This window comes from Ranitomeya variabilis, chromosome 2, assembly GCF_051348905.1.
Source record: "Ranitomeya variabilis isolate aRanVar5 chromosome 2, aRanVar5.hap1, whole genome shotgun sequence".
Taxonomy (NCBI): domain Eukaryota; kingdom Metazoa; phylum Chordata; class Amphibia; order Anura; family Dendrobatidae; genus Ranitomeya; species Ranitomeya variabilis.
In genome coordinates, this window is record NC_135233.1 from 264,512,200 (window position 1) to 264,535,593 (window position 23,394).

The 23,394-nt window shown below is 46.8% G+C and overlaps 1 protein-coding gene across 15 annotated transcripts in view; it reads left to right on the forward strand.

The window, feature by feature from the left end:
• DAB2IP (DAB2 interacting protein) overlaps window positions 1-23,394 on the forward strand; it is a 273,236-nt gene that overhangs the window by 202,121 nt on the left and 47,721 nt on the right. For all 15 annotated transcript variants that reach the window (XM_077284866.1, XM_077284862.1, XM_077284867.1 and 12 more), the window contains 3 exons: window positions 6,180-6,351; window positions 8,397-8,495; window positions 8,710-9,264. In XM_077284866.1, coding sequence (XP_077140981.1) covers window positions 6,190-6,351; window positions 8,397-8,495; window positions 8,710-9,264 — 816 coding nt within the window. In that variant the 5' untranslated portion in view covers window positions 6,180-6,189. The remainder of the gene's footprint in view (window positions 1-6,179; window positions 6,352-8,396; window positions 8,496-8,709; window positions 9,265-23,394) is intronic.

Genomic DNA, 23,394 nt, shown 5'->3' on the forward strand with positions numbered 1-23,394 from the left:
TTATTCTACATTGATGATTGGGATAACTCGTCACCCATGTCCACTCTAATCAGCCTGTGCTGCCCTCCTCTGTCCAGGGATGGATCCATTACCTGATCCATGGCGGATGTCCTGACGTCTTGATGTGCGATAAATCTATGACAACTGTCCGATACTGGTTATTAGAATGATCACAGGTCGTGGTATTAGATGCTATCGGTGTCCACTCCATGCAGAGTTCAGACCCCTCCTCAGGAATCGTGGCACGAAAGCTTGTAATAAGTGCCGTCTGCAGCATCCCCTCCACTGCTATCTATTTTAGACGCTGCAGCCAGCTGGAGGCTTTTTTAAAGCGACAGCTGATTGTTGGTGGATATTTCTTATATTTGGATCTCTGAAGACCTCACATCTGTCGGACTGGACTGGGGATTAATTTTTGGACCTCTGCCCATGATGCATATTCTGGGGTCTTCCGTCAGCTGCTGAACCCTATATAAACTGGAGACTGTGGTAGCCATAAGACAGGTGGAGGAAGCTGAGCCGGACACTTCAAGTACATTAATAAACTCCTATCCTATGGGGTCTCTGGATGGATCACATGCCCTTACAGCATTATTTTCTGATCACAGAGTGAGAATCCGGGGCAGTCATCGCTGCCCTGCACGCACCAAGTGAGTGTGCAATTCCAGTATTCAGAACCACGGTCACGTGACCTACGGATACTGCAAGAAACCCACTGAACCTACAGAGAATGTACCCCAGCATGTATTACATAATGTCTCCTAGTATTGCCCCTGACCTGTCTGAGCTCTGCTATATTTAGGGACGAAATTGGCTGTGGTACCTGAGATTTGCTTTGCCTGGGGAAGGTGGAATCATGACAGTCGCACCAGTTGTGGTTGATTTGTGCTGTGTTATTATGGCCCCTGGTCTGCAGGGCTCTGTTATTATGGCCCCTGGTTTGCAGGGCTCTGTTATTGGGGCCCACGGTCTGTGTGGTGCTGCTATTTTGGCCCCTGGCCTAGGAGTCTCTGCTATCGTGGCCCCTGTCTATATGTTCCTCCTATGTGCATGGTACTTTGATGTATACAGTCATGGACAAAAATTTTGAGAATGAAACAAATATTAATTTTTCCAAAGTCTACTGCTTCATTTTTTCTAATGGCAATTTGCATATACTCCTGAATGTCAGAGTGATCAGCTTAACAGCAATTACTGTACTTGCAAATCAATATTTGCCCAGAAAATGAACTTTAACCCCCAAAACACATTTCAACATCATTGCAGTCCTGCCTTAAAAGGAGCAGCTAACATCGTTTTAGTGATTGATTCATTAACACAGGTGTGGTGTTGATGAGGACAGGGCTGGCGATCAATCAGTCATGATTAAGTAAGAATGACATCACTGGACTTTTTAAAAGGAGGCTGGTGCTTGGTATCATTGTTTCTCTTCAGTGGTTATCTCTAAAGAAACACGTGCAGCCATCATTGCACTGCACAAAAATTGCCTAACAGGGAAGAGTATCGCAGCTACAAAGATTGCACCTCAGTCAAAATCTATCGCATCATCAAGAACTTCAAGGAGAGAGCTTCCATTGTTGTCAAAAAGGCTCCAGGGCGCCCAAGAAAGACCAGCAAGCGCCAGGACCGTATCTTAAAACTGTTTCAGCTGCGGGATCGGACTACCAGCAGTGCCGAGCTTGCTCAGGAATGGCAGCAGGCTGGTGTGAGAGCTTCTGCACGCACTGTGAGGCGGAGACACTTTGAGCAAGGCCTGGTTTCAAGGAGGGCAGCAAAGAAGCCACTTCCAGAAAAAACATAAGGGACCGACTGATATTCTGCAAAAGGTACAGGGAGTGGACTGCTGAGGACTGGGGCAAAGTAATTTTCTCTGATGAATCCCCTTTTCGATTGTTTGGGACATCTGGAAAACAGTTTATTCGGAGAAGAAGAGGTGAGCGCTACCACCAGTCTTGTCTCATGCCAACTGTAAAGCATCCTGAAACCATTCATGTGTGGGGTTGCTTCTCAGCCAAGGGAATCGACTCACTCACAGTCTTGCCTAAAAACACAGCCATGAATAAAGAATGGTACCAGAATGTCCTCCAAGAGCAACTTCTCCCAACCGTCCAAGAGTAGTTTGGCGCCCAACAATGCCTTTTCCAGCATGATGGAGCAGCACCTTGCCATAAAGCAAAGGTGATAACTAAAGGGCTCATGGAACAAAACATAGAGATTTTGGGTCCATGGCCTGGAAACTCCCCAGATCTTAATCCCATTGAGAACTTGTGGTCAATCATCAAGAGATGGGTGGACAAACAAAAACCAACAAATCTGGCAAAATGCAAGCATTGATTATGCAAGAATGGACTGCTATAAGTCAGGATTTGGTCCAGAAGTTGATTGAGAGCATGCCAGGGAGAATTGCAGAGGTCTTGAAGAAGAAGGGTCAACACTGCAAATATTGACTTGCTGCATTAACTCATTCTAACTGTCAATATAACCTATTGGTACTCATAACATGATTGCAATTATATTTCTGTATGTGATATAAACATCAGACAAACACTAATAAAAAACAGAGGGCAGCAGATCATGTGAAAATATAATTTTGGTGTCATTCTCAAAACTTTTGGCCATGACTGTACACTGTTGGATATTCTCGACATAGATGTTTTCCTAGACAACATGTGAGAACCCGCTTGCTTACATGTTTTCCAGTTCTTCCTACCTTATCGGTCAGGAGACTCATCATCATAATCATCCTCTTCCTCCTCCTCCTCCTCCTCCTCACACTTTTTATGGATGTGGAGTCCATGCTCAGGGACAAGTAGGGAGCAGTCATGGCTTCCCTACCACAGATAAGAGGAGCTAAATAGAATGTTTCACCTTCTCAGCGGAGGAGACATCAAGAGATGCTTATGTCCCTCTGCAGTGAGGCGATTTGGGGCCTCTGTTTCCATCTCTCCTTTGATATGTGCAGCTGGCGGAGTTTTCTGAGTGGATTCTGTCGGGGTCCTTAATTGTCCGTTCCCACCAAGCGTCATGTTTTGGTAAAGGGGCCTCCGTTGTGGTATTTGAGTCTGTGCTAACAATAACCTCAGGAGTAAAGTCAGCCACCCGGTCTGGTGTCAGGTCCCCCATAAATCATTCTGGTGGTATCTCCCCTCCTGATTTATATGTAAATGAGCAGCAGAGCTGATTATCCAGACGGAAGGTCCGGGGGTATGGCGAGCTGGGATTTATGAATTCCTAAATCGTTTATCGCCATCATAGCAGCTCTCTATAGACCATTCACCGCTCTTAGGAAAATAGGATTATGTTCACCAATGTCTATAAATGTTGCTATATCGCTCCAAAGCTGCCGCAATAATTCTCACATTTACCAGCAAAACTTATTTTTCTTTCCTAGTTTAACCCCCTTTGTGCAGGTTCAGAGAGACACCGTGCCGATTTCTACTGATAAAGTCGGTGACTGCATACTGTGGCCATGCTACGCTCTTATGCACGGGATGAGTTATCACAGGAACTGTTTCTATTTACAAGTCTGGCTGGTTTATTTCACTCCACATAAACTGCACCCCAGGAAAACTTACAGTAAATACAGCCCTTTCCTGGCATAAAGGTGCAAAACACAGGATATAATAAGTCTGTTTAGCTGCGGATTCGCCTGCCCAGTTTGAGACAGTTCTTTGTCCATGCATGTATTCCCACTGGAGGTGTACCAACGTCCACACACACAGACCATGTGCGAGACAAGCAGGCCCCATTTTATGGCGTGAACCACACCTCAGGGTGGGGTATGTGGCCACCAGACCCACCCATCTCTCCGGCTGCCCATAAACCTGGCCCAGATGCCCTAACGAACCTCTTAGTACTACATGTACTAGAGCGTTACTCCAGGTTTACATTACAGAGGACACCCACCTCCGTGGTACATACCTCCCATTAACTATGTGTCCGGCAGCCACCTTACAACACATATATGGAGGTCTGTGGATCCCCGAAATCTGGTCAGGACTGTGCAGGAGCTGGAGGAGAGCAATAAACCAGACTGTCCATTTATGTAATGTGAGAATGATGTCTATCTAGGCTCCATAGGTAACAATCATTTCCATGGCATTATTTTCTTCAACCATGTATATCCCCTTCCTCCACTCTGCTGATTAATCATGGAGGTCCCAGTGAAAACCACTGTTTGACCGAGCAGCAGGGCAACCTGACCACTGAACTGCTCATCCTTCTATCGCTGTATCATATAGACGTTGTGTATGGAACCGTCGTGATGGCGCCGTGCTTCACCTAATCCCATATTTTATAACAAAGGCATTCATTAATGATTATGGATTTATCTTGAATCCTGGTAATATGACTGCTGGTGATGCCGTTCTGCCAACTCCTTGCTCTTGTCTGTCATATTTCACTAACGTCCTGCCTCCTCCTCTCCAGGATCTGCCATTTTGGATCACTAAGCATGCCACCTTATCTCTGCCTCACCAGGATCTGTCATATTTTACTTTCGTCTTGCCTACCTCCTCACTAGTATCTGTCATCACTGGCTGCCGGGAGGCACCATCCTACCTGCTCCTAGCCAAGGATATGTAATTACTGAACCAAAAACGCCGCCTCTTCAGCAGGGCCTCCTGATCACCAAGGACCCTGTCTTGAGTTCTGCCTCAACTTTGGACAGTCACAGAATTTAACCCTTAAAATGCTTCGATTATTTTTTCCCTTGCTTGTTGCTCTACTTCCGGCTGTTGCACGGCGTTTGGCTGTTGCGTGCTGGGATGTCACCCTCGCAGGAGCTACAGCACTTGTTTGTAAAGGTTTATGGCACATTATGGCTCTGGACTCCATATTGCAGCGTATGATATACTGCTCCTTTGGGCATCGAATGTATATTCGGTTGATATTGCCGCACTGTGTTAGACTGTGTGAGGTGATTGCTGTAAATATTCCTATAACTGGCACTTACAGCGGATGGCGGCAGGAGGGTCACAATCATTTAACCGCTTGGTTTCACACAGCGATTATAGTGATGGAGAGGTTTTATTATCCACGGCTACAAAGTGCACTACATCGCTTACATCTCAGTGATGTCAGACGCCATCTTGTCCTCTACATGCTACAGGGTTACATGTTCTCTAGCACAGGGGCGGAAATAATAAGGAAGGAGTTTATGGTGATAGGTGAGGCTGGGTACCTCCAGGGCATCTCACATAGAGGAAGATAGAGGGATATATTGTGATCGGTGAGGCCAGGAGACTCCAGGGCATGCTATGTACAGAAGGTCAAAGAGCTGTATGGTGATAGGTGAGGGCCGGGAACGTACAGGCAGGCAGAGGGGTATACGGTGATAGCTGAGGCCGGGAGCTTCCAGGATGTGTCAGGTACTGGAGGACAAAGGGGTATACAGTGATAGGTGAGGCCGGGAGCGTACAGGCAGGCAGAGTGGTATACAGTGGTAGGTGAGGCCGGGAGCTTCCAGGATGTGTTGCGTACATGAGGGCAGAGGGGTATACAGTGATAGGTGAGGCCGGGAGCTTCCAGGATGTCAGGTACTGGAGGACAGAGTGCTATATGGTGATAAGTCAGGCCGAGAGCCTCCAGGGCATGTTGCATAGAGGCGGGCAGAGGGCTATATGGTGATGTGTGAGGCCAGGAGTCTCCAACACGTGTCATGTTTAGTAGGGCAGAAGGGTATATTGTGATGGGTGAGGCCGGGAGCCTCCAAGACGTGTCCTGTACAGGAGGGCCGAGGGATATACAGTGATAGGTGAACCCAGGAGCCACTACGACTTCTCATGTACGGGAGTGCAGTGGATATACAGTGATGGGTGAGGCCGGGAGCTCCATGACATGTCAGGTACAGGAGGGTAGAGGGATATATACGGTGAGGGGTGAGGCCGGGAGCTCCACGACGTGTCATGTACAGGACGGCAGAGAGGTGAGCTGGGAGCCTCCACGACCTGTCGCGTACAGGAGGAAAGAGGGGTATATGGTGATAGCTCTTGTTTTCCATGGAAAAGAAACATTTTCCCAATGTGAAGGTGATCCCCTTTCCTCTGATAATTGCCCCGAGGGTGACAACCCCATATGTGTTGTGCTCATTGCCTGCCTGTATATGGGTGATACGAGCAAGTAGTGATAGCGGGGACATCACATGGCTGCTCTATCATTCATGTTTTGTTTCTCCACAGGTCACAACTAATGCACAGGTCACAACTAATGCCGAGACTGAAGGCATCACGTTCCCACGAATCCTTACTTAGTCCTAGCTGTGCAAGTGAAGCACTAGATCTCAGCATGGAAGAAGAGGTAGTCATCAAGCCCGTCCACAGCAGCATTCTGGGCCAGGACTACTGTTTCGAGGTGAGTGGCTACCATCCACCAATGGACAGAACCCCATAGAAGCAACGGATAAGAATGTTACGCCTCCCCATTTATTGGTCTCCTGACAACTCCTCCTGGTCATTTGACAACTCCTTCACATCATGGACCATATGTGAAGAGTCAAAACCATAGTGGATGTCTGTCCTCCATGGTTTGGTCCTTGTGGTCTGCGTTCATCCCCTAAGCTCAGCGGGTCATGTAGCAGCAGATTGGAGGGGGTATGAGGTAAGAACAAGGTGGTCAGTGATACACATGTACATGGAGCGGAAGCTGCTGCCAGCTTTTCCCCATTTATATCATCATATTATCTTGCAGGTTGGCGTCTCTTGCCCTCGCTGCACCAGGTGGGATTGTGCCGCATGATATCAGCTGTTCAGCCTGCTTGTTAGATTACGCCCTGGGGACATTTATTGGAATAATGTGGTTACTGGGTCCGTCTCCCAGCCTTGTCCTTAGCATGCAGATCTGGCATATTGTACAGTGGATGATGGGAGGTCACACCTGTACAGTCTGCCAGTCACCAGCCGAGAGCACTGACAGGAGTAGTGTGGGGGGCTTGTGGTAGTTCCACATTACCCTGAGGGTGCGACTACAATAGACCTCTCACTGATGGTCCAACATGGTGTTGGCTCCCCAGTGCCCCAACACTTAATGGCTCCACACCCTCAGATTGGGGTCATTAGTAATTTGCGGTTAACTTCTAATAATACAGCAGAAAGTCGCTGCGACTTTGATGAAGCAGCTTCTTGGCAGCCACAGATGGGACGTGCACAGGACACTCTTTGGCTTCCCTCTACAATTATGGCTGATTGATTGTTGCTGACGTCACTGAAAACGACTGTCACCCAAAGTAACTGGTCATCTGCCATCAGCAGGAAGTATTGTTCCCAGGACATACAGAAGACGCGGGCAAGAGAGGTTTGCAGCGGGTGCTTTCCAGGTCAGCACTGACGTGACGGCTAAGGCATCAGCCAGACACAAGCTGACATTCAGGACTAAAAGCTGAGTGCTGCCGACATCCGGGACGAGCGCTGACATGAGCATCAGACTGCAAATATTGAGTGTCTTCTTTATTCTTCCATGAGTGATGGCACTAGCCGCTTCTATAGCGATGTACGTACACAATAGTGGGGAACACACTTTAAGAGACTGTAGGAATTTTTCACTCTTAACAGCAGGGATTGAGGGTACAGGCATGAAGACTTAGTGCAAAACAACATAACAAACTGTAGTGATTCCTCACTCTGGCAGCAGTGGTAGAGGTAGGTACAGCCATGAAGAAGCTTGGTGCAAAAACAAAGTAAGACACTGGTGATTCCTCACTCTGGCAGCATTGGTAGAAGTGGGTATGGCCATGAGGTAGCTTGGTGCAAAAACAGTACATTTATTAAAATCCATAAATCTTCACAAAGGTAGAAATAAAACAAACAGTCCTCTGTACAACTGACATGGAGTCGTCCATTAAAAGCACAGTAACTTCTGGTCAGACTCTCCCAGCAAACTGCTCAGTATAACACAGGTCTTTTCCTTCTTCCACACACAGACCTTCCTGAGGCAGCACTAGGTGCCTTAAATAGCCCATTCCAAGTCCTGGACCTGGAGGTAAGGGAACGGCCAATCCCTCCCAGCTCCAGTGGATGCTCATAAAATCCGGACCCAAAATCCGGGCCCATTAAAAACATCTTTAATCACTATACGTGCTGCAGCCTGCTTCTCCTGGTCCTACATCCCTAAGGCTTGGCATCTCGGTGAAACATACCTCCAGTCCAGGACCTCTCCAGCTGCCACCTTAGAAAACGCATCTCAGGAATCTTGGCCACAAGAGCCGACTGTCTATAAGAGGTCAGGATGTCACCCACACAGGAGATTGCAGTAATCGAAGGGATCGCATCAATTCTCCATAGAAAGTGTCATGACTGCCGAGCGTCCATCGTGTCACCCACAGGAACAAAGCATCAAGGGCAGGGTGCCATCTTTACTGGGGTCTGGTGGCTCCCTCTAATTGAAATTGTCTTTCTTTGCAGGTCACCGCATCGTCTGGCAGTAAATGTTTTTCATGTCGCTCAGCAGCTGAACGGGATAAATGGATGGAAAATCTGCGCCGCGCTGTTCATCCCAATAAGGTATTTATTGCATAAACAGGGCCCATTTTCCCTGTGCCCCCCCACATCGTACACCACTGTGTCCTTGTACCATTTATTGTGAGCATGGCCCCAATTTCAGGACAAGAAAAAGCCCTCCAACTTTTGTATACTACCTGACTGCTTCCAGGGTCACCTCTAGACGCCCCGCAGTCATCTTCTCTATGTATGCACTGACCGCGCTTCTCACCTCTAGGATAACAGCCGCCGGACGGAGAACATGCTGAAGCTGTGGATTATAGAAGCCAAGGACCTGCCAGCTAAGAAGAAATATCTGTGCGAGCTTTTCCTGGACGATGTGCTGTATGCACGAACCACCGGCAAACTGAAGACTGATAATGTCTTCTGGGGCGAACATTTCGAGTTCAACAACCTGCCAGCCCTGAAGAGTGTCACCGTGCACTTGTACAAAGAGACGGAAAAGAAGAAGAAGAAGGACAAGAACAACTATGTGGGCCTAGTCAGCATCCCCATCGCTGCCGTCACTGGCCGCCAGTTTGTGGAGAAGTGGTATCCAGTCGTGTCTACAAACACCAGCAAAGGGAAGTCTGCCGGCCCCATGATCCGCATGAAGAGCCGCTACCAGAGCATCAGCATCCTCCCCATGGAGCTGTACAAGGAGTTCGCCGAGTACATCACCAACAACTATATGGTGCTGTGCTCCAGTCTGGAGGGCGTCCTCAGTGTCAAAAATAAGGAAGAGATGGCGTCCGCCCTCGTGCACATCCTCCAGAGCACTGGGAAGGCCAAGGTAAGAACAGCCCAGACACATGCATGATATGATACACATGACGCTCACCTGAAGAATCACAACTGCAGCAAGAGTGCCACCATCTCACATGGACAACCTGTGTAGAAGGGAGATCTCCGCAGGTACCAAGGCATCCCTCTGTGGGTGCCTTCTTGTGTAACCCACTGTCACTATGTAGGTAGAACAGTGATCTGCAGATCTGTAGAGGTCAGTGGTGTAATAATCTTCATGATGTATCACTATGTATCCATCAGGAGGTGGAAGAGCGATGTTCTTCAGCTCTGCTGAGATTGGTGGTGTAATAATCTGCAGAATATAATATCTTTGTATCAGAAGGTAGAGGAGCCTGTAGAGAGCAGCGGTGTAATCCGCACGTCACTGTGTTTGTCAGGAGGTGGAGAAGCGATGCTCTGGAGAATGGTCAGTGGTGTAATAATCTGCAGATTAATCAAAGTAGCGAAGCGATGTTCTGCAGATCTATAGAGAAGCATATATCACTATATATCTGTCAGGAGGTGGAGGAGTGATGCTCTGCAGAGAGATCACTGGTGCAACAATCTGCAGGTCATATGTCTACGTTTCAGGCGTTGATGAGGTCAGGCTGTGCATGTGTTCCGGCCGGAGGTGGCAGTGGCGATGTCATTATGTGACTTTGTATTGGGCTCTCTCTCGGGGTCGGTGGTGAGGGGTAATCAGTGTTCTCTGCCGCTGATGCAGTAGAGCGATGTGTGTACGTGTTGGTGCTAGTTATCCTGTTCCTCCCACTCCTGTTTTCCTTCCTGGCTGCCATCCTGGCTGTCACTCCTGCCCCCCTGGGGCCCGTCTGTACATTCCCTCTGCCAGGCTGGGGCTTCCACACTTCCTTATTCATATTCGGGGGCAATGTGTGCCTGTGGATCTGTTGCCCATCCCACTTCCCGACTCCGGGTGCTTAGTGTTGATATGCCATGTGAGCCTTTCTGCCAGTCAGCGGCCACTATTGTGCTGCTTCACCCTCACTTCTTCTGCTTGTTCTTACGTTTGTGTAAGGGAAGTGAGAACCCAATATACAGTCAGGACTCTGAGGAAAGATTGGTGAGATCAGTCAACAGTAGGGACATATTACTAATCCTGTCCAGAATCCCTATATTACATATGTGAGTGCTCTGCTGTACAGGCGACCATCCCCAGACATCACAAATCTTGTTGGGGTGCCCCTATATTACATATGTGAGTGCTCTGCTGTACAGGTGACCGTCCCCAGACATCACACATCTTGTTGGGGTGCCCCTATATTACATATGTGAGTGCTCTGCTGTACAGGTGACCGTCCCCAGACATCACACATCTTGTTGGGGTGCCCCTATATTACATATGTGAGTGCTCTGCTGTACAGGTGACCGTCCCCAGACATCACACATCTTGTTGGGGTGCCCCTATATTACATATGTGAGTGCTCTGCTGTACAGGGGACTGTCCCCAGACATCACACATCTTGTTGTGGTGCCCTATATTACATATGTGAGTGCTCTGCTGTACAGGGGACTGTCCCCAGACATCACACATCTTGTTGGGGTGCCCCTATATTACATATGTGAGTGCTCTGCTGTACAGGGGACTGTCCCCAGACATCACACATCTTGTTGGGGTGCCCCTATATTACATATGTGAGTGCTCTGCTGTACAGGGGACTGTCCCCAGACATCACACCTCTTGTTGGGGTGCCCTATATTACATATGTGAGTGCTCTGCTGTACAGGGGACTGTCCCCAGTCATCACACATCTTGTTGGGGTGCCCCTATATTACATATGTGAGTGCTCTGCTGTACAGGGGACTGTCCCCAGACATCACACATCTTGTTGGGGTGCCCCTATATTACACATGTGGGTGCTCTCTGAAATATGTGAGGCTCATTGCTGTGTCTGAGGTGAGGGAAGATGGTGCTTGCTCCCTTTGCTCCTTGCAGCCTCATTGCTCCGTCTGCCTCTGCAGCTCCTGCACACCGTGTGATCCCTATCTGTGAGATCCTCCACCTGCTGTGCATGAGCCGCAGAAAATCCTTCCGCTCTGTGCCTGTAGCTCTGTAGTAAGGCGAGACCATAATCGCCCACCCCCTCAACAGAAATGACCAGCGTGAATAGAGAGAGGTAGCCCTCGGCGTACATCGCTTGCAGCGATATCTGGGAAGTCCGATGCATATTAATTTCCCAAATGTTTGCGGTAGAACAAGTCCCCGGCCGCCATGTCATTGTGAATTACGCCTCAAATGTGTAATCTGTCACTTCCTGTTCCCACTGGAGGATCCTGAATGATGCTTTTTCTCTAGGAGGACGAGGAGGCATGAGAGGTACAGTGCCGGCTGTGGACCGCTGTAGAAGACAACTACTCCCATCAGCCACTATTGTTATACTGACAAGCGATACAACACTGATTTCTGGTGATGCCTGTCAGGAGCAAAAATATTATTAACCAGAAACAAGTAGTTCTTCAAGTTGATGTGGAAGCAGGAAAAATTGGCAAGCGTAAGGAAGGCTCCAAACAACTAAAACTAGGGTCCGATTGTGCGGAATCTCCTCCACCATGTGCACAGCCGCTGCTGCTTATCCCACGATTTGTGGCAGCCGCCTTTCTATATTCTGGCATGTAGGATGGCTGGTCATCATTATTTGTACCAGTTTTTTTTAAGTAATACTCTATGAAAAGTCTCAACATTAAAAGAAAAATTCCTTCAGCCCCTGGCACAAGCTGCAGAGGAGATTCTCTAAATTCAGCACATAGCGTGCACTTATTCTTACATCTAACCTAATGACTTCCCTCATTGTGTGGTGTGAATAAAGCCAGTCATAAGTTCATAAGTAGGCCTCGCTTACATGATTGTATGATATGGCCAAGTGCTATTTTTATCGGATAGCACTTGGCCGAATTTTATATTATGGGGCAATGCAAATCAGCAATATTTTCTCATGCCGATTGGGCATGAGAAAACCATCGCAGCATGCAGCAATTGGCAGCGAGACTCTGCTCACACACACCCTTACAACTTTATGAGGTGCGTATGAAACATCGGACTGCACTTGGATGTCATCCCAGGGCAGTTCGATATATGCCGAGACAGGCCATGGAGGAGATGTAGAAATTACTTTCTCAGGCTTCTCTGCAGCTGTACTCCGATCTTGTCATGCGAGTGGATCGGAGCACAGAGCTCGGACACTAGGCTCACTCTCGTAGCAGAGCTGGAGCCGAGGGTCATTAACATATCGCATCGGATGCTTTAGGCTGTGTGCACACTTTGTGGCGTGCTCTGCGGGTTCTCCCGCAGCGGAATTGATAAATCTGCAGGGCAAAACCGCTGCGGTTATCCCTGCAGATTTATCGTGGTTTGTTTTGCGATTTCCGCTGCGGGATTACTCCTATACTATTGATGCTGCATATGCAGCAATATGCAGCATCAATAGTAATGTTAAAAATAATAAAAATTGGTTATACTCACCCTCTGACGTCCCGATCTCCTCGGCGCTGCACGCGGCGCTCCGGTTCCAAAGATGCTGTGCCGAGAAGGACCTTCGTGACGTCACGGTCATGTGACCGCGATGTCATCTCAGGCCCTGCTCGCACAGCAACTGAGACCGGACGGCCACGTGCAGCGCTGAGAGGTGAGTATAGCATCATTTTTTATTTTAATTCTTTTTTTTTTTTTACACTATTTATGCTTCCCAGGGCCTGGAGGAGAGTCTCCTCTCCTCCACCCCGGGTAGCAACCGCACATTATCCGCTTACTTCCCGCATCGTGGGCACAGCCCCATGCGGGAAGTAAGCGGAACAATGCATTTCTATGGGTGCAGAATCGCTGCGATTCTGCACAAAGAAGTGACATGCTGCGGGTTGTAAACCGCTGCGTTTCTGCGCGGTTTTTCCCGCAGCATGTGCACTGCGGTTTGCGGTTTCCATAGGGTTTACATGTTAATGTAAACGCAATGGAAACTGCTGCGGACCCGCAGCATCAAAATCGCCGCGGATCCGCGGTAAAAACCGCAAAGTGTGAACATGGCCTTATACTCGTGTGACTCTGGCCTTACTGAGAAATCAGCGTTTTAATTCATATGCAGATGAGGCTAAAGGGCTATGCACCATGTTCCAAATTATTATGCAAATGACCTTTTTCTCGGATTTTCCTAAATGATCGGTGCAAATGACAGTCAGTCTAATAAAAGTCATCACCCTTTAGATTATACATCACATTTTATTGAAGAAACCTCCCAATGATAGCAATATAATCTCCAAAATGAATAAAAACTCAAAATGCACTGTTCCAAATTATTAGGCACAGTAGAATTTCTAAACATTTGATAAGTTTTAAAGAACTGAAAATGCTCATTTGTGGAATTTGCAGCATTAAGAGGTCACATTCACTGAACAAAAAGCTAACCTAATAGGCCAAGTTACATGTTAATATAGGACCCCTTCTTTGATATCACCTTCACAATTCTTGCATCCATTGAAGTTTTTGGAGAGTTTCTGCTTGTATTTCTTTGCATGAAGTCAGAATAGCCTCTGAGCTGCTGTTATGATGTGAACTGCTTCCCACCCTCATAGATCTTTTGCTTGATGATATTCCAAAGGTTCTCTATAGGGTTGAGGTCAGGGGAAGATGGTGGCCATACCATGAGTTAAATCTCCTTTTATGCCTATAGAAGCCAATGACTCAGAGGGATTCTTTGCAGCATGAGTTGGTGCATTGTCATGCATGAAGATGATTTTTCTCCTGAAGGCACGTTTCTGCTTTTTTATACCATGGAAGAAAGTTGTCAGTCAGTCAGAAACTCTATATACTTTGCAGAGGTCATTTTCACACCTTTAGGAACCTTAGAGGGCCCTACCAGCTGTTTCCCCATGATTCTGGCCCAAAACATGACTCCTCCACCTCCTTGCTGACGTCTCAGCCTTGTTGGGACATGGTAGCCATCCACCAACCCTCCACTGCTCCATTCATCTGGACCATCCAGGGTTGCTCAACACTCATCAGTAAACAAGACTGTTTGCAAATTAGACTTCAAGTATGTCTGGGCCCACTGCAACTGTTTCTGCTTGTGAACACTGTTTAGGGGTGGCCGAATAGTAGGTTTATGCACCACAGCAAGCCTTTGAAGGATCCTACACCTTGAAGTTCGAGGGACTCCAGAGTCACCAGCAGCTTCAAATAACTGCTGCTTTGTAATGGTATTTTGGCAACTGCTCTCTTAATCTAATGAATTTGTCTGGCAGAAACCTTCCTCATCATGCCTTTATCTGCATGAACTCTGTCTGTGCTCTGTTTGAGTCACAAATCTCTTCACAGTATGATGATCACTCTTAATTTTTCGAGAAATATCTAATGTTTTCATACCTGGTCCAAGGCATTGCACTATTTAAAGCTTTTCAGCAGCTTTTTATTTCCCATATTGCTTGAAACCTGTGGCCTGCTTAATAATGTGGACGGCCTTCCGTCTTGTGCGCCTCGCGACACCCCGACCTTCCGTCTTGTGCGCCTCGCGATACCCCGGCCTTCCGTCTTGCGCGCCTCGCGACACCCCGGCCTTCCGTCTTACGTGCCTCGCATCAACCACGCCCTTCCGTCTTGCGTGCCTCGCGTCACCCCGGCCTTCCGTCTTGCGCGCCTCGTGACACCCCGGCCTTCCGTCTTGCGTGCCTCGCATCAACCACGCCCTTCCGTCTTGCGTGCCTCGCGTCACCCCGGCCTTCCGTCTTGCGTGCCTCGTGACACCCCGGCCTTCCATCTTGCGCGCCTCACGACACCCCAGCCTTCCGTGTTGCGCGCCTCGCGACACACCGGCCTTCCGTCTTGCGCGCCTCGCGACACCCCAGCCTTCCGTCTTGCGCGCCTCGCGACACCCCCGCCTTCCTTCATGTGCGCCTCTTGCCTTTCGACTCCCGTGCAGTCTGTAGTAGTAAGGCAAAGTCTAGGGTCCCCAACAGTTATTAATTTATGTCCAGAAGCCAAGGGGTTAAGTTGTGGGTGACCTTGTGGTCGGTGACCTTCTCCAGTAGAGGATTTGGGTGCTTTGATGGCGGTGTAAAAAACCTCCGACTGCCTAAACACAATGATACGCAATGTGACAACTCGATGTGCGCAGTCAGAGCTAGAGGTGCTTGCCGCCTCAGTGCTGCTCGCCGTTTGCAAAGCCGTGTAAAATAAGAGTTTACAAATGTCTTTAGTATAGAGAGTACCAGTGCAAACATAGAGTATGGAACTCCAGTCACCTCCAGAGCTGCGGGCAGTACTCTGCTTTTACATCATGTCTTATCCTCCAGTCACATCCTGAGCTGTGGTCACTATTCCTCTAGTTGTTTTTGTTAGCAGAGAACGTTGTGGGAGGTCTGGTGAGTGCAGGTACCCTCCTTGTCTGGTCTGGATTGGTGTACCCCTGTAATGCCTGTCTGTGGCTGTGGCGCTTGGCGATCTCACAGGAGGGCCTGGGTCTATGGCCATGTGTGGCTTTGGATCTCTGCCTTACTTGCAGGCTCCGCTGATCTTCTCTCGCTGTTATTGGTGATTATAGACCCACATTCTCACCATGATTATACTATCTGTCTATTCTCTCTGGACTTCTCCGCAACGTGAGCATGTTCTATTCCGATTGTGATTAACAGCAGGGTCACATGATGCCGCTTATCTCAGATGGATGAGTCAATGCTTCGGCTCTTGGGTGATGAGTTTTAGATTCACACAATGTGAGGGGCGCGAGGCAGTGGATTCTTATCTCTGCTTGCCACAGATTCCACTAAATTACATAATATCAAGAGCATTTCTCATCTGTGCTGTGCTGTTTGGGGGACTACAACTCTCAGCATAGTAATCAGAGAGCTGTCTCATACATGTTCACACACATCTTGTGCCAGGTTGATCCTTAACCCTAGAACGCATACCCATAGAAATCTACACATTCACGCACCTGGGGCCTTTTAGGCCTGTTTACAATTATCATGGAATAACTCAAATAAAAATACTTTTCAAAGTTTATTGCAAAGTAAGGATGCATTCCCACTAGCGCAGGGGTCCGCCAGGATGGGATTCTGTAATGGATCTGACCTCCTGGTGACCCCAGCTAAGGCTGGCGGACGCATACCTGGGGCCTCGCAGGCCTGCCAGGTTACATGTTTTCTATTTTCTGTAAAATTACTTTAGTTAGAATTTTGAAACTCTAGGTATTCCTCAGTTATATAGTTGTTAGTAATTTCCAGTTGTTCATATATTTTTATGTTATGGGCATCTCGGTATAACAACCTTTTTTTGGGACTACCCCATATTCCAGAAAGCGTATTCCACATCGGATCATTGCCTCCGTAATTTGCCTTGATATGCATATCATGCTGCTTCTCTCCATCATAGTAGGCATCAAATGTTCATAACAAAGTTCTGTCAAAAATAGACGTCTCTTGTCTTTCCTGTTTGCATGGAATTCTGGATTAGTTTGACAATAAACAATTTACCGTATATACTCGAGTATAAGCCGACCCGAGTATAAGCCGACCCCCCTAATTTTGCCACAAAAAACTGGGAAAACTTATTGACTCGAGTATAAGCCTAGGGGGGAAAATGCAGCAGCTACCGGTAAATGTCAAAAGTAATAATAGATACCAATAAAAGTAAAATTAATTGAGACATCAGTAGGTTAAGTGTCTTTGAATATCCATATTGAATCAGGAGCCCCATATAATGCTCCATACTGTTCATTATGGCCCCATAAGATGTTCCATATTAAAATATGCCCCATATAATCCTGCATAAAGGTTAATAATGGCCCCATAAGATGCTCCATAGACACATTTGCCCAATATAATGCTGCACAAATGCTGATTATGGCCCCATAAGATGCTCTATAAAGATATTTGCCCCTTATAGTGCTGCACAAACGTTATGGCCCTATAAGATGCTCCATACAGACACTTGCCCCATATGCCGTAGTGCCCTACAGACGTTAATTATGGCCCCATACAGACACTTGCCCCATATAGTGCTGCACAAACATTATGCCCCTATATAGTGCTGCAGAAACGTTATGGCCCCATATAGTGTTGCAGGAACGTTATGGCCCCCATATAGTGCCGCAGGAATGTTATGGCCCCATATAGTGCTACAGGAATGTTATGGCCACATATAGTGCTGCAGGAACGTTATGGCCCCATATAGTGCTGCAGGAATGTTATGGCCCCATATAGTGCTGCAGGAACGTTATGGCCCCATATAGTGCTGCAGGAACGTTATGGCCCCCATATAGTGCCGCAGGAATGTTATGGCCCCATATAGTGCTGCAGGAACGTTATGGCCCCATATAGTGCCGCAGGAATGTTATGGCCCCATATAGTGCTCCAGGAATGTTATGGCCCCATATAGTGCTGCAGGAACGTTCTCGCCCCATATAGTGCTGCAGGAACGTTATCGCCCCATATAGTGCTGCAGGAACGTTATGGCCCCCATATAGTGCTGCAGGAACGTTATGGCCCCATATAGTGCCGCAGGAATGTTATGGCCCCATATAGTGCTCCAGGAATGTTATGGCCCCATATAGTGCTGCAGGAACGTTATGGCCCCATATAGTGCTGCAGGAATGTTATGGCCCCATAGATGCTCCATACAGACACTTGCCCCATTTGCTGCGATAAAAAAAAATAAATCACATACTCACCTCTCCGTCGCTCAGGTCCCCGGCACTTTCAATAGTCACCTGCTCCTCGTTCCGGCGCCGATCTGTCTCCAGCACTGACGTTCAGCAGAGGGCGCGCACTGACCACGTCACCGCGCCCTCTGACCTCAGCGTCAGTGCTGGAGACAGATCGGCGCCCGGAACGAGGAGCAGGTGACTATCGCGCAGCGCTCCCCTCCCATATACTCACCTGGTCCTGGCGCGGTGCAGTCCCTGCTTCCCTGACGCCGCAGCGCTTCATCCTGTACTCAGCGGTCACATGGTCCCGCTGATTACAGTAATGAATAGGCGGCTCCACCCCTATGGGAGGTGGAGCCGAATATTCATTTACTGTAATGAGCGGGACCATGTGACCGCTGAGTACAGGAAGAAGCTGAAGCTGCTGCTGCCGGCGCCGGGGAAGCAGGGACCGCGCCTGGACTAGGTGAGTATTTTTAGACAGCCCCCGCTCCCCCTCCCCTGCCGACCCCCGGTATGACTCGAGTATAAGCCGAGAGGGGCAATTTCAGCCCAAAAAAGTGGGCTGAAAATCTCGGCTTATACTCGAGTATATACGGTAGCTATTGAGGGCTGACACATCAAGGATATTGGAAAAAAGGGCAACAGGCCAACGTTTAGTCTGCCTTTTGCACGAATACTCTCCAATCATTTCGTCCATCTTGTCGACACCTCCTTTTGTCTTATTATAATGCAGTATGATTTCAGGGTTTTTTTTCCTGTCATTGGTGTTAATACTTCCACCATGATGCATTGTACTCAGTAATATCACGGATTTTTCTTTCTTGGCTTTATAAGACACCATTGTTGCTTGATTGCAGAAACCGAATACACTCTCGTAGATTGTTCGCTGTGCATTGTGCTTCATGATTGGAGGAATTTTGCGGCGGTTTGGCCTCATAGTACCAACAAGTGTAAGGTGCTTTTGAAGCAAAAAGTTGGCCATTTCAAAATTGGTAAAGCAATTATCCATTGTAATATCTTTTCCTGAATTGAAAATTGGTAGAGCAAGTGTTTTTATTATGTCGGAACATAGGTCTTTCTGGACTGGAGCATCAGCTTCTTTGCCACAGTAAATCAGACCATTCATCCCATAATAGCTTCCTGAATCTCACATCCAGAAAATTTTTATTCCATACTTAGCTGGCTTACTGGGCATATACTGAATGAATTTGCAACGTCCCCTAAAGGCAAGAAGTTGCTCGTCCACTGTAACATTATCACTGGAATGGTAAAGCTTTGTACAGTTCTTGATAAAAAGATTCCAGATATAGCTAATAGGGGCTAATTTATCGGTTGCCAACCTCACAGGGCGAGTTCTCTTTTCATCAAAACGAAGGCATCTCCGAATACCCTCAAATCTATTGATGGACATAGTAGCTTTGTAGTGTGGATCTGCAAATGGGTTCTGAAATAACTCTTCCCAGCAATAGCAGAGTCATAAAAGTTCTTCCCCAGCAACAATACAGACAAAAAGACTGAGTATCACATGTAAACCTAGTACAGGCCTAAAAGGCCCCAGGTGCGTGAATATGGGGTAGTCCCAAAAAAAGGTTGTTATACCGAAATGTCTGTAACATAAAAATATATATGAATAACTGGAAATTACTAACAACTATATACCTGAGGATTACCTAGATTTTCAAAATTCTAACTAAAGTACTTTTACAGAAAATAGAAAACAAGTAACCTGGCAGGCCTGCAAGGCCCCAGGTATGCGTTCTAGGGTTAATACAGGAATCACCCGGCAATGATGACGCACCCTCTTGTCACGTTTGATATCCTCATATATTACATTATATACATATATAGTGATTGTGTGGCCACCATCCTCCCCTGACCTCAACCCCACTGATAAAATTTGGAGTATTCTTGGGCGGCACGGTGGCTCAGTGGTTAGCACTGCAGCCTTGCAGCACTGCGGTCTTGGGTTCAAATCCCACCCAGGACAACATCTACAAGGAGTTTGTATGTTCTCCCTGTGTTTGCGTGGATTTCCTCCGGGTACTCCGGTTTCCTCCCACATTCCAAAGACATACTGATAGGGAATTTAGATTGTGAGCCTCAATGGGGACAGTGCCAATAATGTCTGTAAAGTGCTGTGGAATTAATAGCACTATATAAGAGTAAAAGAAATAATAAATAAATCACAAGATCTATGAGGGTGGGAGGCAGTTGACATGACATGAAAGCAGCAGCTCTGAGCGGCTATTTTGACATCCCGCAAAGAAATTCAAGCAGAAACTATCCAAAAACTCACAAGTTCAATAGATACACGAATTGTGAAGGTGATATTAAAGAAGCGGTCCTATGTGATCATGTAACTTGGTCTGTTAAGATGTTTTTGATTTGAAAAACTTATGATTTCAGTAAATGTGATCTCCTAATGTTGCAAACTCAACAAATGACCATTTTCAGTTTTTTACAACCTATAAAATGTTTGGAAACTCTTGCTTATTTGTTGCACTTTCATTTTTTTTTTTAGTTTTGAAAAAACAAATCCTGTTAATAGGATGTTTGTCCAATAAAATGTGATTTCTACTCTAGCAGTTGATGATTTCAACATTATACCAACGCATTGGCATTGACCATTTAGGAAAAATTGCATTTTTTTATAATAATTCAGAACGTGGTGTATACGTATGCCCCAGCATCATCTTATATCACTATATATAATCTATCTTGTGGAAGGTCGGCTCACTTACCTTCTCCTCGAGGTATATACAGGAACACGTTTGCTTAAAGTCTCTGGGTGGTTTATTACATCATAAAAAAAAAACCTCAAACTGGTAATAGAAAACAGCCTGTCTGGCTCAAATGAAAGTAAAAAGTTCATATAAAGTTCTTCCCAGTACTTCTGGGACAACACATATAGCAGCTATCACAGGAGCTAGCAGTCTGGAGGCTTCCTTCCTCCACACTACACACAGAGGAACAAAAACTGGCTGGACACTTAAAAGGAATCTGTCACCCCCAAAATCGCGGGTGAAGTAAGCCCACCGGCATCGGGGGTTTATCTACAGCATTCTGTAATGCTGTAGATAAGCCCCCGATGTATCCTAAAAGAGATACATCGGCCCATCTCTGACCTACCCACCATGAAATCCAGGCCCATATAGCGACTGGATTATTCTCTGCACATATCATGCTGGAGGAAAAACTTATGACTGTCACATCACACAGGAAAGCAACCTTTGCGACACATATCTCTCGTACGGCGCCTGTGACCCTGTCACATATTCCCCCCCCCTCCCTGTCCAAAGCCGGGTTCTTTGGCACCTTCGGACACCATAGAGGGAACTCGGGAGAGGACATCTACATTCCCCTGTAATTTCCCAGGCCTATGTTCTACGTGGAACCTGAAATCCTGGAGGACTAAGAACCATCTAGTCACCTGGGCACTCTTACATTTTTTTCCCTTAACCATCAGAGGGGTACGATCGGACACATGTTTGAACCTCAGGCCTATCACATTACTTACGTACTCCCCGACGTCATCATATATCACATTATATACTTACACCTCGGCATCCCTTTATATCACATTATATACAGTGGAGGAAATAAGTATTTGATTCCTTGCTGATTTTGTAAGTTTGTCCATTGACAAAGACATAAACAGTCTAATTTTAAGGAAAGGTTAATTTTAACATTGAGAGAATATGAAAAATAAAATCCTGAAAATCACATTGTATAAATTTATATAAATGTATTTTCATTTTGAAGTGAGAAATAAGTAATTGTTCCCTCTGGCAATCAAGACTTAATACTTGATGGCAAAACCCTTGTTGGCAAGCACAGCAGTCAGACATTTTTTTTGTAGTTGATGATGAGGTTTGCGCACATGTCAGGAGGAATATTGGTCCACTCCTCTTTGCAGATCATCTCTAAATCGGTAAGATTTTCAGACTGTTGCTTGGCAACTCGGAGCTTTAACTCCCTCCATAAGTTTTCTATGGGATTAAGGTCTGGAGACTGGCTAGGCCACTCCATGACCTTAATGTGCTTCTTTATGAGCCACTCCTTTGTTGCCTTGGCTGTATGTTTTGGGTCATTGTCTTGCTGGAAGACCCAGCCGCGACTCATTTTTAATGTCCTGGTGGAGGGAAAGAGGTTGTCACTCAGGATTGTACGGTACATGGCTCCATCCATTCTCCCATTGATGCGGTGAAGTAGTCCTGTGCCCTTAGTAGAGAAAACCCCCCAAAACAAAATGTTTCCACCTCCATGCTTGACAGTGGGGACGGTGTTCTTTGGGTCATAGGCAGCATTTCTCTTACTCCACACACGGCGAGTTGCATAATGCCAAAAACTTCAATTTTTGTCTCATCTGACCACAGGACCTTCTCCCAATTACTCACAGAATCATCCTGGTGTTCATTGGCAAACTTCAGACGGGCCTGCACATGTGCCTCCTTGAGCAGAGGGACCTTGCGGGCAGTGCAGGATTTTAAACCTTTATGGCGTAATGTGTTACCAATGATTTTTTTGGTGACTGTGGTCCCAGCTGCCTTGAGATCATTAACAAGTCCCCCCTGTGTAGTTTTAGGCTGGTCTCTCACCTTTCTCATGATCAAGGATACCCCACGAGGTGACATTTTGCATGGTGCCCCAGTTAGATGTCGAATGACAGTAATTTTGTATTTCTTCCTTTTTCTTACTATTGCACCAACAGTTGTCTCCTTCTCACCCAGCTTTGTGCAGGTCTATGATCTTATCCCTGACATCCTGATAAAGCTCTTTGGAATTGGCCATGTTTTAGAGGTTAGAGTCTGACTGACTGATTGAGTCTGTAGACAGGAGTCTTTTATAAAGGTGACTGTGTACAGTGGGTAAAGAAAGTATTCAGACCCCTTTACATTTTCACTCTTTGTTTCATTGCAGCCATTTGGTAAATTCAAAACAATTCATTTTGTTCTCATTAATGTACACTCTGCACCCCATCTTAAAAATCAGAAATGTAGTAATTTTTGCAAATGTATTTAAAAAAAACAAACAACTGAAATATCACATGGTCATAAATATTCAGACCCTTTGCTCAGTACTGAGTAGAAGCACCCTTTAAAGCTAGTACAGCCATGAGTCTTCTGGGGAATGATGGAACAAGTTTTTCACACCTGGATTTGGGGATCCTCTGCCATTCTTCCTTGCAGATCCTCTCCAGTTCCGTCAGGTTGGATGGTGAACGTTGGTGAACAGCCATTTTCAGATCTCTCCAGAGATGCTCAATTGGGTTTAGGTCAGGGCTCTGGCTGGGCCAGTCAAGAATGGTCACAGATTTGTTCTGAAGCCACTCCTTTGTTATTTTAGCTGTGTGCTTAGGGTCATTGTCTTGTTGGAAGGTGAACCTTTGGCCAAGTCTGAGGTCCAGAGCACCCTGGAAGAGGTTTTCATCCCGGATATCTGTCACGGGGTTTCCGCGACAGAGCTGAGCCAGAAGATCGCAGCAT